The 17077-nt window shown below is 36.8% G+C and overlaps 1 protein-coding gene across 7 annotated transcripts in view; it reads left to right on the top strand.

The window, feature by feature from the left end:
- Nucleotides 1–17077, top strand: part of SATB1 (SATB homeobox 1) — a 91688-nt gene that overhangs the window by 25271 nt on the left and 49340 nt on the right. For all 7 annotated transcript variants that reach the window (XM_033060121.2, XM_033060139.2, XM_033060110.2 and 4 more), the window contains 3 exons: nt 301–477; nt 1279–1405; nt 2133–2256. In XM_033060121.2, the coding sequence (XP_032916012.1) occupies nt 301–477; nt 1279–1405; nt 2133–2256 (428 nt within the window). The remainder of the gene's footprint in view (nt 1–300; nt 478–1278; nt 1406–2132; nt 2257–17077) is intronic.

Below are 17077 nucleotides of genomic sequence, written 5' to 3'. Positions count from 1 at the left end.
ATCAACTTCTCTTCAGTCAACCCTGTTATTTTTATAGAAGGTAATTCTTTAAATCTGTATCTGATCAAGAGAGATAAATTTGCATTTCTGCCTTTCAGGGAGATTTATGTTTTGTAGAACTTTCTCTATTTTGGGGAGGGTGAGGGGAAAGGACTGAGGGAATACGTTGATCAAATATTTGTGATGATTCTTGATGCCTCCTCTGCCTGTTCGTACAGGTTTTATTTACATAACTCTGTATAGACCCACCTACTCTACTATAACTCAAGTTTAATATGTTAAATTTAATTTTTTTAATAGGAAGTATGCTTCCAGTTTTCTGTGTAGTAGAACATTATGAAAATGCCATTGAATATGATTCTAAGGAGGAGCATGCAGAATTTGTGTTGGTGAGGAAGGATATGCTTTTCAACCAGCTGATTGAAATGGCATTGCTATCTCTTGGATATTCTCACAGCTCTGCTGCCCAAGCAAAAGGTAAATAAGATTACAAAATTGTACAATGAATTGTGTTTGTTTGTGGGGTCTTGGGGGAGGGGCAGGATTTCTTTCAGGAATGCAATGCAGGTTTTACTTCTTAAACTTCTTGCAGATTCCATATCTGTATTTTTTTTTCCTTGATGGGTATTTATTTAGTTAGTGCACATTTTTGTTTGTAGGGAATGTGGAGGTAAATTCCATTTTTTTTCCTTTTTTTTTTTTTAAGAAGAAAAAAGACTTCAACTGAATCATTAGTATGCTTATTGACCTTAATAATCTGCTCCACTGAGGATCCACAAGGAAGTGTAAAGCATATTTGAGCAGATGGACTGTTGAGAGTCAACTTGCATTTATGACTGAATATCCAGCTCTGTTTCTTTTATTTTGTTCCTGATGGTTTTATAGACTGCAAAGCAATGTTTTGTGCTCAATTCTGCATTGCAAAATCCTTTCTAATTTATTAAGAAGAATGCTAACTATTATATCATGTCCTATTGAATTCATGGGAACTTAGGAAAACATACTTCTATACATATTTAAAAATCTCTACTACATTGCATTTGTATACTTTTGTAATATAGATAAGGCCTATCCTTGGTGATGAGTGGATGGGGGTTTTTGGAGGGGATGGGGGTGTTCTTTTGTTTTGCCAGATTTAAGAGGTTAGAAACAAAGGTGGTGATCTTGTTAAAAGCAGATATTTCTTTTGCCCCTAGGAATTAGGTAAATCACTTTCTTTCAATTTTTCCTGCCCTTCTTGCCCACTCCCCCTCCCCTCTGAAAATTACCATCTTGCAGGGCTTATCCAGGTTGGGAAGTGGAATCCAGTTCCACTCTCGTATGTGACAGATGCCCCTGATGCTACAGTAGCAGACATGCTGCAAGACGTGTATCATGTGGTCACACTGAAAATCCAGTTACACAGGTAAGTCGTGTACCAGTTCTGGGACATGAACTGTTACTTGTCTGCTCTTAACTGTTAATATTGCTTATATTTAATTCCCGCTGTGCTTTGTGCTCAAAGTACAAAGGCTTGCCTAAATTCCTTTTTAGTTACTCTAATTCTTCTTTAACTTACAGTATACTATTGCAGAAAACTTTTATAGCTCTGATACATAGATTTTCTTTGGATATCTCATTAAAACTATATTGCATTTTAGTCAATTAAATGATGCATTACAAGAAGGCATTTTACATAAAGTTTACTTAAGAGAAAAATATTTTTGCATATCATGAACAGTACCATCTGTGTGCATTTTGTAAAAGAATGACTTGCTCACACTTATTGTTGCTGTCTAGGTTCTTAAATTTCACAGCAACAAAAAAGAAAAAACGGTTAATATATTAATGCTTTTCATGATCAGTCGTGAGAAAGCATTACACCTTAAATTGTTTTACCAAGCGCATCAGAGCAGGAAGGTAGAAGTAACATGAAAAAATAGTCGCCACATGCAGCTGATGTATAATTCATGCATCAATACAGCAGATGTGTTGTATAAAGTAATTAACTAATCGGAACAATCAGGAGACCGAGAGCAATCTCCAGATGCATCTGCTTGATGCGCAAAATGAAATCTGTCTGTCTTAAAGGAATGTTCTGCAGCAGGATGCAATCTTGTAATAATCCCTTTTCTAATCTGTGTTTCAAATAGTTGCCCTAAACTAGAAGACTTGCCTCCTGAACAATGGTCTCACACAACAGTAAGAAATGCTCTGAAGGACTTACTGAAGGATATGAACCAGAGTTCATTGGCCAAGGAATGTCCCCTTTCGCAGGTACTTAGCATAACATGTAATAAATAATAAAGCACTATAGGCAACGCTGATGTGAGAGTTGAGATTTCTACAGACTGTAGCAAGTAGTACCCGTGGAGTGGATCTGCCAAAAATGCAAATGCATTTGACCACTTCATGATCTTTATAAATATGCCTGATTCATTTTGAACATAGTCTTACAACATTTCCCATGGGGAGTCGTGAAAGGTTGTTTACACCACACTAAAATCATCTCACAGCAAACTGGATTTTAACTGGTTTTTGTCTGCAGTCTTTGAACTGCTTTGATGCAACTACTTTTTTCAAACACATGTGTTCAAGATGTTAAAAGGCTCTTTACTTACTGCTGTCAAAAGTACTATTGAATCTGAATGCTTGTTAGATAACCTACAGTAGTTTTAAATGCTAATTCGTAAACTGAGACAGTCTTTGGCATGCTATATGAGAAGGGAATAAAGAATAAAGCTCTTTGGGTGATAAGTTGTTGTTGCAAAGAACCAAAGGAAAATCAGTCATTTATTAGTTCTAATCAAAATATACCTAAGTAAAAATGAAACCTCAATTTATGCGTTGCTAAATATTGAACTGATGTGTTCCTCAAGCCTTAGTTGTATTGTTCTATTTTTGCCATTCTTTTTGTTCTTCTCTTGTCAAATTACTGCAAAGGCACGACTCATTTTTCTATGCAGTATGGTGTCCAATGATGCTGTGGTGGGAACATGGTATTTTTTTTTACCTTTTAAATTTTAAAATGTATTTCATTGTGGTGCAGTGGAGACGAATTCAGTATACAAATAAATGATGCTAGTTGTGGCAGGAAGGGAAAAAGAGAAATTAAGGAACTGAACGTATTTTTATGGAGATTTTATTTCTCTTGCTTAAAATACTGGAGTCTTTGTCTCTGAAAGACTTCAGTTAATCTGCAGGAGACTACTCTGCTCCTCTGTCTAATTTTAGTGAAGAGATTAGCAGACTTGTTTCCCATACCTTTTTTTCCCCTACGGTTAGATTGTTTTCAGTGATGTGGCTCCAATATAGGAAGTTTTGAAGTGGAAATAATCAAAATTATCTTCACTGGTTGCAAACCATTCCAGTAATATGTCTACAAAGTTATCTTGTATGTACCTACTGTAAAAGCATGTGAGCTTTTGCACTGCTGGCTTATGGAGACTGCAGATAACTTGAGATTTTTCTCCATTTTAATCTAATAGAGCTACTTTTTACTTGATACTGATAGAAAGCAAATAATTTCTATTGCGATAGAATATCTCATTTCTATTTGGACATTGTGTTTCACAGAGGAGTTTCTGTTTATATGTATACGTAAAGCAGAAAAAAGCTTTTAAAAGCATTACTTTAAAAAAGTATCTAAGAAAGTATCATGGTACTGGAGACAATTCAATAATTACGTTCTTCTAAAAAAAATTCTTTCGAACTGTAGTGAATTTTTATGTAATAACTTTAATGGACAAAAAGCCATCTTGCTTAATAGCAGCTCTTCAAGTTAATGCTTGCGATGACTAAAACTCCACACTACAAAAGTCTGATTTGGGACTGTTTGTTTACTAGTTTGTATTTCTTTATTTTAAAAAGAATTTTCTTAAAGCTTCTTTCTGTTGTTAAAAGTGTGTTTATTACTTTTGCTATCTCTTATCTTCACCAGTGCTGCCATAGTTGGGTTGCAAGAATTGAAATAACTTCTACTTTTCTTTTTTCTTTAAAAACCAAATCATATTAAGCTTAAAGTACATTTATTTATTCTTAACATTTGGAAAAACAAGCTTTTACAGTAGTTGATCAAGAGCACATCAACTGGTCTAAGTCTTCCTGTTTGTTTCCCTCTGGGAGCTGGAGGGAAGATGAGTTGATCTGACAGTGTCTTTTTCATATAAGTTAATTGATCTGAATACTTTCCGTATTTGCCTTACCTCTAACTCCTTGTATATCATTCTATGGAAAGGGCACTGATTTAAGAGTGTCAGTGTTTCATTAAAGGTATTAAAGTTTTTGAATTGTCCTGCCATGGTGTGCTCCTGCAGCAGAGGTTAGGAGTAAGAGCAAGGTGGAGGTCAGGAGACAGCTTTTCCTTAGGGGATCCATCAAACTGCCAGCACAGGAGATTCTTCTGAGAACAGAGAAGGTCTCTCTCCTGTTATGTTCTTGCATGGGTATAGGTAATGCCATATGAAGTGCTTCATCAGAAATGCAAACTAATGCAGTGACACCATACCATAACTTATTAACACTGTTATGGATATAATTTATTAACCACAGAAAAATGACTCAAAGTGGAAACGAGAGTAGTTATCGTTTTCTGTCACTGCCATTAGCAATACTCTGTTTTGTGTAGGTATGGAAGGACTTGTTTTAAAGTAATTAAGCCACTTTGCTCAATGCATGGCATCTCTGAAGCCCCATTTTCACTTAGATTTTACTCTATTTTCTGAAGCAATCTTGCAGTTTGAATATTAAAAAATTTCTTACATTTGTTCAAAATACTGGCAGTCTATGTACTAAAAAAAAACAAACAAGGAAACCATTTTATAGTGCAGATATACTTAGTAATTTGAAAATGTGAACAAAACTTTGAGAACCAGTCTGTTTCAATTATAGAGTCTTGAAAACTTAACAGCATTATTTGCTGGAGTGTCTTTTTTCTCTTTTTTTTTTTGTTTAAATTTTTTATCCTTTTATTTTCTTGTCCAACTGAAACGTTGGGGTGTAAAGGTATGAATTCTTCACGCCTTTCTTGATAAAATGCCACTGTAACTCTTGCTCTCATGAGGAGAGTTGAATACGTGGTCCCTTTTGAGGCTGCTGTAATTCTCACTCTGTGACGGTGTGGCCATCCCTGACCGTCAGTTTTATTGTTCGGTATATGAGCCCACATCATGGAGAATCCCTGGCAAGATGACTTGGAGTGCTTAGGATGGACCAGAGCAAATGCATGCCTCTGAATTGCTGTGCAATTGCAAACAGCCGTTCAGACATTTAACCTTAAATTTTTGGAATCAAGCAGTCAAGGTAGAAGGGCACTTCAAATTTTGCATGGAAAACCCAAACCTGTTCTGAATTATGTGCTAAAGTGCATATTTTCATGCTTTACATCGGGCTTGCAGATTTTATTGCTAGAGACTGGCAGCGTGTGCAGATGCCGACTGAAAGACTTTTTGCGTTTGATACGCACAGCTTACTTCATTTCTGTTTCCTCTCCAGACCTCTTTTGATGGGGAAGGTAACTTGGAATTTAATCTAGGGCTCAATTTTGGGCCGTCTTGTGCATTCCATTAAATTGGTCTATCTCGCAAGTGGCCTAGATCTCATTTCCCTCCTGTTTTGGCTCTTCAGTCTCCAAAGGGCTGTAAAGAAATTGTTCTACCATCATTTCTTATTTCCAAACTCTTGCACAGAAGCTCTACTCTACTTCAGTCTTCTGGGAGCTGCTCTAAAGTGATCAGGCAGGCAGGCAGCTCTGTTGCATTTACTTATTTAATGTTAGTCCTTCAATGTCTCGCCTTAGTCTTAGCATTTTCATACTTCACTTTCACAGTTTTGCTCTGTTTTGATTTTTACTGCAGAAATTTCTTCTTACTTTCACAATTAATAACTGAAATACTGCACTCTGTATTTATTCTGTTATTAATAAGGTTTTTTTTCCTCTTTTGCTGCTATTGAATTGCTGCATCTTTCTCTGTTTCTCTGTGTATTTATATATATTTATATATATATAAAAGTATTGTAGATACAGTTCAATCAACTTCTATGAGGACAAGGAGAGCAACATGGGATATTGGTCTAAGAAAAGGACAGGAAATCCTTTTGATAATTCTGAAAAAAACTCACTGTGTGCTTTTCAACATTTAGATGTATTCCTTATCTTGAATTCCTGTAACCTTTTCCATGAAAAGATGATAACAAGTCACCTACCAAATGAAGAGATTGTAGAGATTAATTAGTATCTGGGCACTGCTTTAAAAATATGGCAGTGATCAAATGACATTGACTTTTCTACTGGTATTATCTTGCCTGATTTTTTTCTACAAAAAGATATAGTGCACTATCAAAGCACTGCAAAAGCACTTCTGAAGCAAGGTATTATTTTTCTTATCCCATAGTATCCTCAAATGTGAAGGTGTTTGGTTCGGGTTTTTTTTCCCTCCCTTTTGCTCATCTTTGAGACTGTTTGTATCTAGTCTGACTCTCAGGACAACCATGAGTCAGTGCATGACAGATGAGAAATTCCAGGCCTGATATATAGTAGAATCTCAAATCTCAATGTCTTTTCAATATTTTATAGGGGACATACAGCATTTAAATATATATATATATATATATATATATATATATATATATATATATATCTAGAGACTGTAATACTTGGGGACATAGTAATTTATGGACTATGTAAAAATTTTTGGAAGATATTTGTGTGTTCCCCCCTTCCCCCGCCTATAATGTCATTTACATAATTTTGCTCTTGATGATGAGGGAATAGTGTTATTCCAGTCAGAGGGATATATGCTTGCATTCCACGAAACCTATGTATACACAATACAAGTGCTGGTACGATACCCAAGTCTGCATAGTTTTGCACTTGTGACAGATATAATTATCCTGACTGCATTTTTATACAAGCTTTCATGCTGTAGTGAATGATTCTCTTCATCTGACATGGGTGCGGTATAGATCATATACTTTCCTTTCTGTTCAGATACCCTGCCCTGAATTTGCATGCTGTTTAGTTCAGACTTTATGTGATCTGGTGGAGACAATAGACAAAAAGTTTTCTTGGTACATCAGTGTTTTTCAGTTCACCTGATGGGAAGGCACTTGGCCTTCACAACAAATAGGCAACTCAACAGAAATGCTCTTGCATTTCCACACTGCTATTCTGATTCACCCTTTCAAAATCCTAACTGAAAAAGTTGTGTTTGCTGAAATTAAAATTTCTGTACCTATAGATAATCAAGGAATGAGCTATTAAGAGTTGCCAAAATACATACTTCTTATGAGCAGTTTTTGATTCATGCTTTACTAAACCAAAAGGTGGTTTTGCCCCCTCCCCTTTCAATTTTACCTGCCTAGACCTGAGATCAAGTCCTTGGATTTCTTTGTTGCTTGTAAGTCTCTTCTGTCTTCCTCCCCTCCCCCAATAATTAATAACCTGAGTAAGGAATGCAGGTCTTTTTTTTCTGCTTTAGAAGTTACTGTACTTTAGATTTTAAAGATGTCATTAATTATTTTGGGAAAGTAAATCCTTGAGAGCCTGAGCTCAGCTTTTGGCAGGTAGGGCTTTTCAACTCACCCCCCAGTTGCTCAAGAGCATTCACTGTGATGTCTCTTCAAGCTGACATGGTATCTGGATTTTTAAAACATTTGCAATTAACTATTAAAGTTAGAATTTGGGCACATAATTTTTAGTCATGCTGATAGAATGGGCAGTGCAGAGCCTATTACTGATGGGATGAGCAAGATGTATGTAATAGGTGTTTGGGTAGAGCTGTGTGAGCACATTCACAGGGTACTCAACCTTTCAATTGACTGATCATTTGATCATTGATTTATGTTATTTAGATGCACTAAACACTCAAAGCTACGCCAGTCTTTCTGCAACTGTTTATCTGCATAGCACCCTATTAAAGGCGAAAATTTATAGCTATTTTTCCAGCCTTTTCATTAGAATGAAGTATAACAAGGATGTAAAGTCACTTTCCAAAACAGTTATGAGGCCCAAAATTATTGTGGGAGGAGGGGGAAAGCATACTTTGTTCTTCACATAAATGCAGTATCTGACTTCAGGGGTGCCCCTTGGTATCTGTGCTGTAATGAGGTCTTCTGTTTCTGCTTCTGAAAAGTGGAGGAGTCCAAGAGAGGAATGGTGCTAATGTTGAGGGGGTTTTATGTTGTTGTTCTCGTTGTTGTTTGATTTTTAATATTGTTTTTACACTCCTGAGGTCAGGAGTTATAACACCTGTCCTTCACCAGGCTCTCTTGTGAAAAGTACAAAATTAAAGCATTTTTGGGACTGTGCGTCCCACTTTGAGTACTAACCATTTTGATTGTATCTTGGCAATTTTGAGAATTGTGTCATGTGAATGACTATCTGCATCATATGGACTTCAAGTTTTAGGGAAGTTACAGAATGAAAAAGGAACACAGCATGTTTTCTTCTCATACGTTTTCCTCCTAAAGCCTGCATGTGTTGTAGAACTGAGCTCTACTTGACTTCTGTTTTCACTCAGTGTTCCTGAGAATGGTATATAGAATAACTGGCATTTAAAATATTTGTAGTGATTTTCTTTTTTTGGTAGATACATATATATACATAACCACACTTTTCTTTTTTCTTCTGGGTACACTTAGTGGGTTAAGAGGCAGTCAAGTAATGCACTTCTACAGAATTTTGTATTCATTTGTACTTGTTCATGTTTCTTGCCTAGCTCTTAACACAGTCACGGCCAAGTGCGAACCCTGATTCATTTATATTTTCCATAACTTTATTAGAGAGTTAACAAACCACTTCTCCAGTGTTCTTTAAAGCAAGATTGCAAATAAATATTTTTTTTTCTTCTTATTGGCAAATTTTTGGCTGTGGAATACTGCACAAGTATAAACAACATGAGAGATCCTTTAACATAACATGAGAGAGCCTTTAGTCGCTTTGCTCCCTAGCTTTGGAGCTCATTGCCAATTGAAGTAAGGAAAGCTTGGCTGTTGGGACTTTTAAATCTAGACTTAAAAGTTATTTGTTCTGTTTAGCATTTTTAAAACGATTCTATTAGGAATTGTATGTGCTTCAGTTTTAATTTTAACTCATAATGATTGTAAAGCACCCTGGGATGCTTGCATGAAGGGCGCTACAGAAACCCAAGATTGTATTGTACTGTGTTGTAATGTATTGTATTATTACATGGTACTGGAGTTGGACCACGGACAATTCATATAGAAAGCATTTGAATACTTAGCTAAAGATAAGGAGTGTGTGTGGGGGGGTACTGTCTTTTCTTGCTTCTTTTCCCCCTTTTCTGTCAGTTATTTTATTAAACTAAATTAACATGGCAGTTATTCCCTAAGAAATGCCAGCATAATTTACTGCTGCAAAGGGGCTTAAAATGTAAACCAGATGATAAACTAAAAATAAAAAAGTCCACATTAAGATTTAATTGCACTTCCCTTTCTATATTACGTTCTTATGTAAAATACATTACAAAACAGTACATTCTTTATCACTTCCTTCACTTTTAACTGAATTTCATTAACAATGAAGAAATATATTGTCTCTATTTTCAGTAATGTCACTTGACAGTTAATCCCTTAACTTGATGTACATGTCTTTAAGAATTTTTTTTTTAATTTTTTTTTTTTTTTAATAAAGAATACGATAGCACTAACTGGAGCCAAGTATTGCACAATCATGTGATTTGCAACTTTCCCAGCTCGCAGCTTTGCCAGTGCAGGTCAATTCACACCTGCCACACTTATGCCATTCTGGTCCTCATGTTGCTTTTCCTCAGTGATTGTCAGAGGTAGAGAGAGTAGTGCATGCGGCTCTTTCCTTCCCCCCCTTCCTCCCCACTCCAAATGTGTGGTAAACCTTGTGCATTGGAAGTGTCTCCTCAGGAATTAAATGGAGTTTAATTTCTGTCCATTAGAAAGCTGCTATCCACATCGCCAATTAAGCCTTCTATTTAAAGGGTGAGGAGATACGTATGTCTGCATCTTAATCACTGCTGTGACTGGTTTGCATAGACCTTCTCTGACTGGTTCAGTTATTACTAGCAGTGGTGGGAGGCACAGGGATCAGTGTGCTTATAAAACCTACTCAAAAGCGGAGCAAATTCTGTAGGTGCTGTAGCGTCACTGTCAGCAGATTTGAAGCTGAGGTACATCTGTGTTAGGGGACGCAGGGGTGTAAGCATAAAGATGCACCAGGGGAAAATCACTTGCGTTGGTATTAATTTTCACCTGGCAGGAGCAGAAGCAAACAGGACCCACTTGTTGAGAGGCAGTGTTCAGAGACAGGCAACTCTCACCTTGTCAGACCGGACTCATTGTTTCACTATAATCATAACTTAGAAGAAAAGAGAGGAGTTTCTCAGAGTGAGAAAGACTCTGAAAGCTTGCTCCCCCACCATCACCACTTTTTTTCTTTTTTAATTAGTAATTAAGTTCTTCTTTTTTATATTCAAGAATCATGGTAGGAGAACCCTAAGGCAAGGGTGAGTTTTGTCTGTCTTTCCTTGGACATTTCCTTAAGAACAGCACAAATGGTATCAGATTCCACTGGTGCCTTGCAGCAGTGATCAGAGGACAGGTTTTTCAGGACAGTAGCAACCTCAGCTGTGCCTCACTCAAAGCCATTGAATAAACTGCTCAAAAGGGAAGAGTTCCATTCCCCAGAGGTGGGAACGGATGAAATGTTCCTGTCATATAACATCTGTCTCATTTATTTTTATTTTGTTTTTTAAGTACTAAGACTTCCTACACTCAGAACTGCAGTTCTTCTATAAGCTTGCTCCAGAAGAGGGGAAAGTGTGCTTGACCATGACACTGTTCCAAGGGATTTGATAATTTACAGTAAACTGTCAGGGAGAAGGATGGGTTTGTGATGATTAAAAACTGAAGACATGCAAAGGACATTGGTATCAATGACTTTTCTGGAGACAGAGAAAAGATTTCAACTCCATAGGTTTACCTAAGGTGTTTGTATTTGAATCAGTATATTGGGACTTTCTTAGAATTTTAAGGGTTGTACGTGTATTTATATATTTACATATATATATCACAATAAAATTCCACCACGCTATGTGTGACAACTTGCACATCTCTGAGTTCCTAAAGGTATGTGCCTTACTCTGCACTTCTTGTAAGGGAAATCCTTGTGTGCTAAATCTAATTCAGCTAATTTTTTTGGGTTTTTTTGAATTTATACATTTTAATGCAATGACTACTCAAGAAAAAATTAGTAAATAGAACTCTAAAGAGTACATACATATTCCTTATGGAAAGCTAGCTGGAACATTTCTCTTTGGAGATACCTTCATTGAATCTTGGATCTTTTTATGAGTTTTTTCAGAGCTTTTATACTTTTCACAAACTCTTGCTAGTGAAAGATAGCAGCACAGAGGCAAAAACTAGTACCTTGGCTAACACAGCTGCTTACAATGTCATCATTATGATCTTACGTAGCAAAAGTTAAGAACCCATAGTGAATTTCGTACTATAAATTACTTTTCTCCTGACAAATTTTTATGTTCTTCTCAATACAGAAAGAAGTGTGTTCATGTGCTTTTAGTAGTACATCCCTCATAGAATTTGGGTTTATATGATTAAGAATAATCAGATGTACATGTGATTCATAAAGAGGCATGTGACCTGAAGCAGTAAAACTGAGACTTTAAACAAAGGATAGAGAAGGGATGTTACATTTGGCACCAGAGGGGTATTTAAGCAAGCAATCAGAGGCATGAAAAATGCGCTCACTAGGAGCAGAAATCAATGAAGTTCAAAAAGGTACTCATACATTTTAAAAAAAGAAAGAAAAAAGACACATAAAAGGTAAATTTAGAGGTTACAGAAAGAGATTACAATAGATGTGGTGAAAGATGTAGCACAAGAAGTCTTTAGATAAATACTTGATTTCTCTAGCTCAGCCACTGCTAACTTGGCTGAACTCGTAAATTGTTTAGATAAAGCTCTAGGGCCTCATTTTACGTAGATTCCAAAATGGATGCTCAAAATGGCCTCTTTTGACTTTAAAAATCTGCAAAAACTTATGTTAGAAAATGGAAAAGAGATCAAAGGAAAGGCTTATCCTTAACACCAAAAGAAATTCAGCAGGACAACTGTTAGTGCTACTGAGTCTGATGACTTCTTGTCTGGACATTGTGCCTTAGGGCTCAGCTTCATGCCAGACATCTGATGCTTTGCTTAGCAGAACAGTGGAATCCGAGAAGAGACTTGCTGAAAATCGTGTCCTATTTCCCAGCAAGGAAATATTCCTTAACGTGGTGGGCAATATTAAGCAAACCCTGAAATTTAAACAAACATCATGGGTGGGTGAAGATAGAGCAATTATCAACATCTCTATCAGAAGAATGTATATATTGCAGTTTTGTAGAAAATTTTAGCATACACAAAGCTGACTTTAATGCATTAATAGATCTAAAATGTCTTGTATCACACAAAACATTTGCATTAGGTTAATATTTGAAAACACTTTCATTAGGACAAGCATCCCACATAGGAAACAAAACACTGTCACCTGTCTGGAACTGTGTGATTGGAAAGAAAGGCATCCACTGGAGAGGAGTGCTGAAGGTGTCTCATATTTTCACCAAACCAGTCTGTGAGATCTCCAAGACCTCACCTACCTCTTTATTCCCATACAAGAAATGCTGGTTTCTATCTTGGATTATTTGGATTGTTCTCTTGGTTTCTAGTTTCCCCTAGTCCAATTCATTGCATCCCAGGAAGAGATGACTGCAGGTGCACAGGCTTCATGTAGTAAATATCCTAGCATAGGAACAGCAACCTTATGGAGGGAGGCTGAGGCTGTCACCCCACGGAACTGGTAAGGAAGGATGAATCTTACCCTGAAGTAGCTCAATTCTGATTCTGTGGACTTAAAGTCCAACCTGGATTGGGGCATGGCTTTGGGTTTGTCTTCATCCAGCAGAAATTCTGCCTGTATACCCCAAGATGGTGTTGTGGTGGGCAGCAGTGGGGAGAGCTCCTGAAAACATGCATCCCCACCTCAAGCTGAAGGAGAAGTTTAGAGCAATCTATTCATTTTATGAAAGCTCTTTCACATGGATTCCTGGCTGAAAATGATAGCACATTTTTTACCCATGGAACTCTCAAATTTCAGAGCTCTGCTGACATAGGCACTTGCATAATCAAAATCTTAGGGTGTAATAACTCGCCCCTCAATTTTATTTTCATTCTGTGAAGTAAACCAAGAATTAACTTATTAAATACTGGTTATTTTGCATTCTGTAGTTTATCCAAGTTGTTTTTAGGAAGGGTTTAGCCAGGACTTTTACTACTAAGTATCTGCCATTTACAAATTGTGTGCAGTAAAATAGGGATTCTTAAAAAGATTTGTGTTGGACATCTGACAATAAAGACAAAAATGTGTTATGTCTCCTAATCTTTTATAGGCTGGGGTTGTGACTTCATTTTCTTTCTTTTTTTTAAAGTCTAAGGCACTGTGCCATGAAGCTTGTAACGCAGTTATGAAGTTCTTCAAATCTGAATTAACATTTCCCACCTACCTATCTTTCTCTCTTTTAAGCTTTTAACCTTTGTAGATATAAGAGTAGTATCTTGGGAAGCAGCTTTTATTTGAGCTTTATTTATATCTATCAGTGGGAGATGCTCGGAAAACATTGGGAGAATGCTGCTCTGTCATGCAGCAACTGGGAATTTACATTACAGAATGGTAAAAATAGTGCAAAGATCAGTTCCTTCAGATGCTGAATCCTCATTTTTGATTTTTGAAATCTTCCCATGTGTGGGTATATTTCTATCCATATATAAATATATGTGTATATATGTATATATAATTTGGGTTCTTTTAGTTTTACATCTTCCCTCATTATACCAATGTAGCTCTATGTTTACATTAATACATACATTTATAATACTTAAGAAAACGTAAGACAGAAAAGGAGGAGGAGATAATTTCATTTTTTCAAGGATAGGAGAAAGGCTGAAAGGCATACTAATGTATTGGAAGAAAGGCCTGTGCCATCACTGTAAATCTGCCTTTTACTCAGTTTTAACTTATATGACCAGCATTTGCCATGCAGATCCTTATTCTCCTGACCCTGACAACAGTATGGAGGTCAGATAGCCATCCAAGTGCAATGCCAAAGGCACAAACAAAAGTTTTTTTCTTCTCTGCCCATCTGTGGGTTTTTCCCTGATCCTACATATTTATAGGGCATATGACAACAAATTCCGTTGCATTATTTGCTATAGTCCAAGCTAATGGGCCAAGGAATTTAACATAATTCTTCGTGCGCAGTTAAGCTGTCCATGTCAGGATTTCTTGCCCAAAAAATAGCTAGTGGCTGGATATATTTGGTCTGCTTTTACTCAGAATGGCAAATGATATTTGTCTGCCATGCTAGAGCACTAGGAACGACATTTTGCCCTGGTTGGGTTTTTGCAGTATGTGGGCTGGCATAGGCTCAGGCAGGCTAAAATCTTTTGATTTGGGGATAATCTTGTGTTATCTGGTTGGGGCTTGAATGTTCCATTCTCATTTGAAAAATGTTAACGTGGAGCCTCCTGAGAAATAAGCACTCATGAGTTCAGTTTCTGTTAGAACTGATGCTTGCTATTTCCACGCAAACAAAACCCACTGATAGTAGCTAGAATAGGGGAAACAAAGTTCCTCTGTCCTTTATGAAAAGATCCCCCCCTCCATCTGCCCCCAAATCTTTAAGTTCTGTTCTGCAACTTTATCACTATTCAAACTAGGTCTAAGGACAAAGGCTCATAGCTTTTCTCTTTTATTTTTTTTTTAAAAGCCATGTTAAGTTTTCAGCATTGGAACATGCTTCCCTGCTGGTGTCTAGGGATGTAAAGCAGAGGATTTATGGGAGACAAAATAGAATAAAGCCTTAAAAGTTTGGCTTTAAAAAATGAAGCCAGTGGTTTGACAGATTGTTCAGTAAATGTTCATTTTATTGAGAATTATAAAAAAGGTGCTTAACGCCTCTGTACCATTAATATAATACATTAAAAGGGTACTGTCAAGATTAGTGTTTAAACTCTGAAAATTGACTGTAGGGTTTATGGGCAGCACTGTTCATACTCTGCTTGTATGATGAGGTATCTTCTACTTATCATTTCACAAAACCATTATGTTGTTACAAGACTTTATACTGAAAAACTTGATAAATAGTAAAACGTAAATAAAGTCTCATTTGAAAAGTGAGAGGATAGTTGCTGCCTGTCTTATAGCCAGATTTAGCAGATGCGGGTTTGAATGTAAAACAGTTGTGAAAATAGCCAGTGTCAAACTAGTGCAAAATTAAACTTGTGGGGTGTTCTGTTTTCAGTGTCTGTCATTGTTGAAGTACTCCATTTCAAAAGCATGCATTCCTTTCTACAGAAAAAAAAAAAAAAATCAGATTCCTTAGTTGAAATTAATTAGCATTCAGAAACCAGATAGCATGTTTTTGGGTATTCATGAGATCTCTGTTTGAAAAAATGTTTTTAACTTGTAGAAATGTGTTGCAACACACAGATGGGAAGAAAAAGAAAAAAAAATCTCTTTAGCAAGCACTGTGTGTAAAAGGAATATTACATTTTGCACGCTCCTGATTACCCTGTGTAAACAGTTTTTGACATCTGTCTTTATAGTTTTCGAGGAGAGGAAGACTTTGTTAAAAGAACCATTTTTATACAGCAGTCACCATTTCAGTCTTGCTTTACCTGTATTATGAAAGCAGATGGTCTGCATGTCTTTTGAATATTTATAACTATCAAAAACAATCTCTTGCTATTCACCCTTAGGCTTATGAGATGTCAGGACTGTTCTGGTTGAAAAAAAATCGTCTTGGGTGTTTACAGAAAGGGGATTACATTAAGCTGAAATGACTATACATTTTCCAGTTTAATATTTGTCCATCAGCTGTTTAATCGTATTTAGATAATTGTGTAAATAAGTTGTTGCAGCCCTTGCCCCTTCCACTGAGCAGGCTTGAAGCTTTAAACACCAATGAATGAGTTGCAAGAAAGCTCAGATTTTTTTTCCTAGTTAAACAACCTGGAAGGCCTAAATAAGTTTTGGTTACAGTGCTTCTTTTGAGAAAAATGTTTAATTTGCAAAGGAATCCCTGATATCTAATTCAGCTGAGTTGTTCTAGGAAGCTACTGTGTCTGTAACTCCCTGCTAAGTCTGTTAGCATGTATTTGCTCTGTGTAAATACTGCTGCCCAAGTACCCCTTCATGAGACATGAAAACAACCTTATTCCGCCCATATAAATATAATTTTAAGGTTATTTAGGGGAAGTTTTGGGACTGTGGGGGTTAAAAGCTTTTTTGACTGGAAGCTGAGCAATCACTGATAACAGATTTTGCTGTGGTTGGTTGATTTGGCAGAAAAGCATGAGCAGTTTTGGTTTAGATGATTGAATTAACCTGATTAACATTGTTTTTGTTGTTTTGCAAAAAGGACAACAGTATACTTTTAGCGATTATCGAGCAACACTTCACCTGGTTGAAGAGCAGTGTTAGAGGCAATGACTCAGAAGTGCCTCCCTTGAAGCACCTGCAGCAGTGGCTGCAGCAATGAGCCGGCATGAAAGGCTCGAGTCCTTCCCGTATCTTGCAGGATGCACCTTGCGTTAGATTCTGGCACAAAACAAAAGGTGTCTGATGCTACCATTTTACTGGGTTTTGTTTGATGGGCATATGAAACGATTCCTGCTTGAGATCTATGATATTTCCCTAGGGAGTTCCCCAACTTCTTTGAGAAAAAGATGGTGTCTGGTATTTAATCTCTGGTATTTAATCTTCCAGAGAAAATGGGATTTGGTTCAATCTACGCTGGGTGAACCTCAGCTGAACCTCAGAACAAATTCTACCCCTACCTTCACACAGTTGTTGGATGCCTAATTATAATTAACTTATTTGGCTAAAAAAAGAGCACTTGGGCTGCAGCAGATGGTATCATTCCAGAATAGTGGGATTTCTGTGAAGGTGGCACCATTTCAGATGAGATCTCCCGATTCTCAGAACACGACTGCAAGTGATGTGGTTGGGGGGAGGGAAACATGGGACAGGGGAAAGAGGGAAATTTGA

The sequence above is a fragment of the Catharus ustulatus genome, chromosome 1 (assembly GCF_009819885.2).
Source record: "Catharus ustulatus isolate bCatUst1 chromosome 1, bCatUst1.pri.v2, whole genome shotgun sequence".
Classification (NCBI taxonomy): Eukaryota; Metazoa; Chordata; class Aves; order Passeriformes; family Turdidae; genus Catharus; species Catharus ustulatus.
The sequence above is the reverse complement of the archived record's forward strand: the minus strand, read 5'-3'. Positions and strand labels throughout refer to the sequence as shown.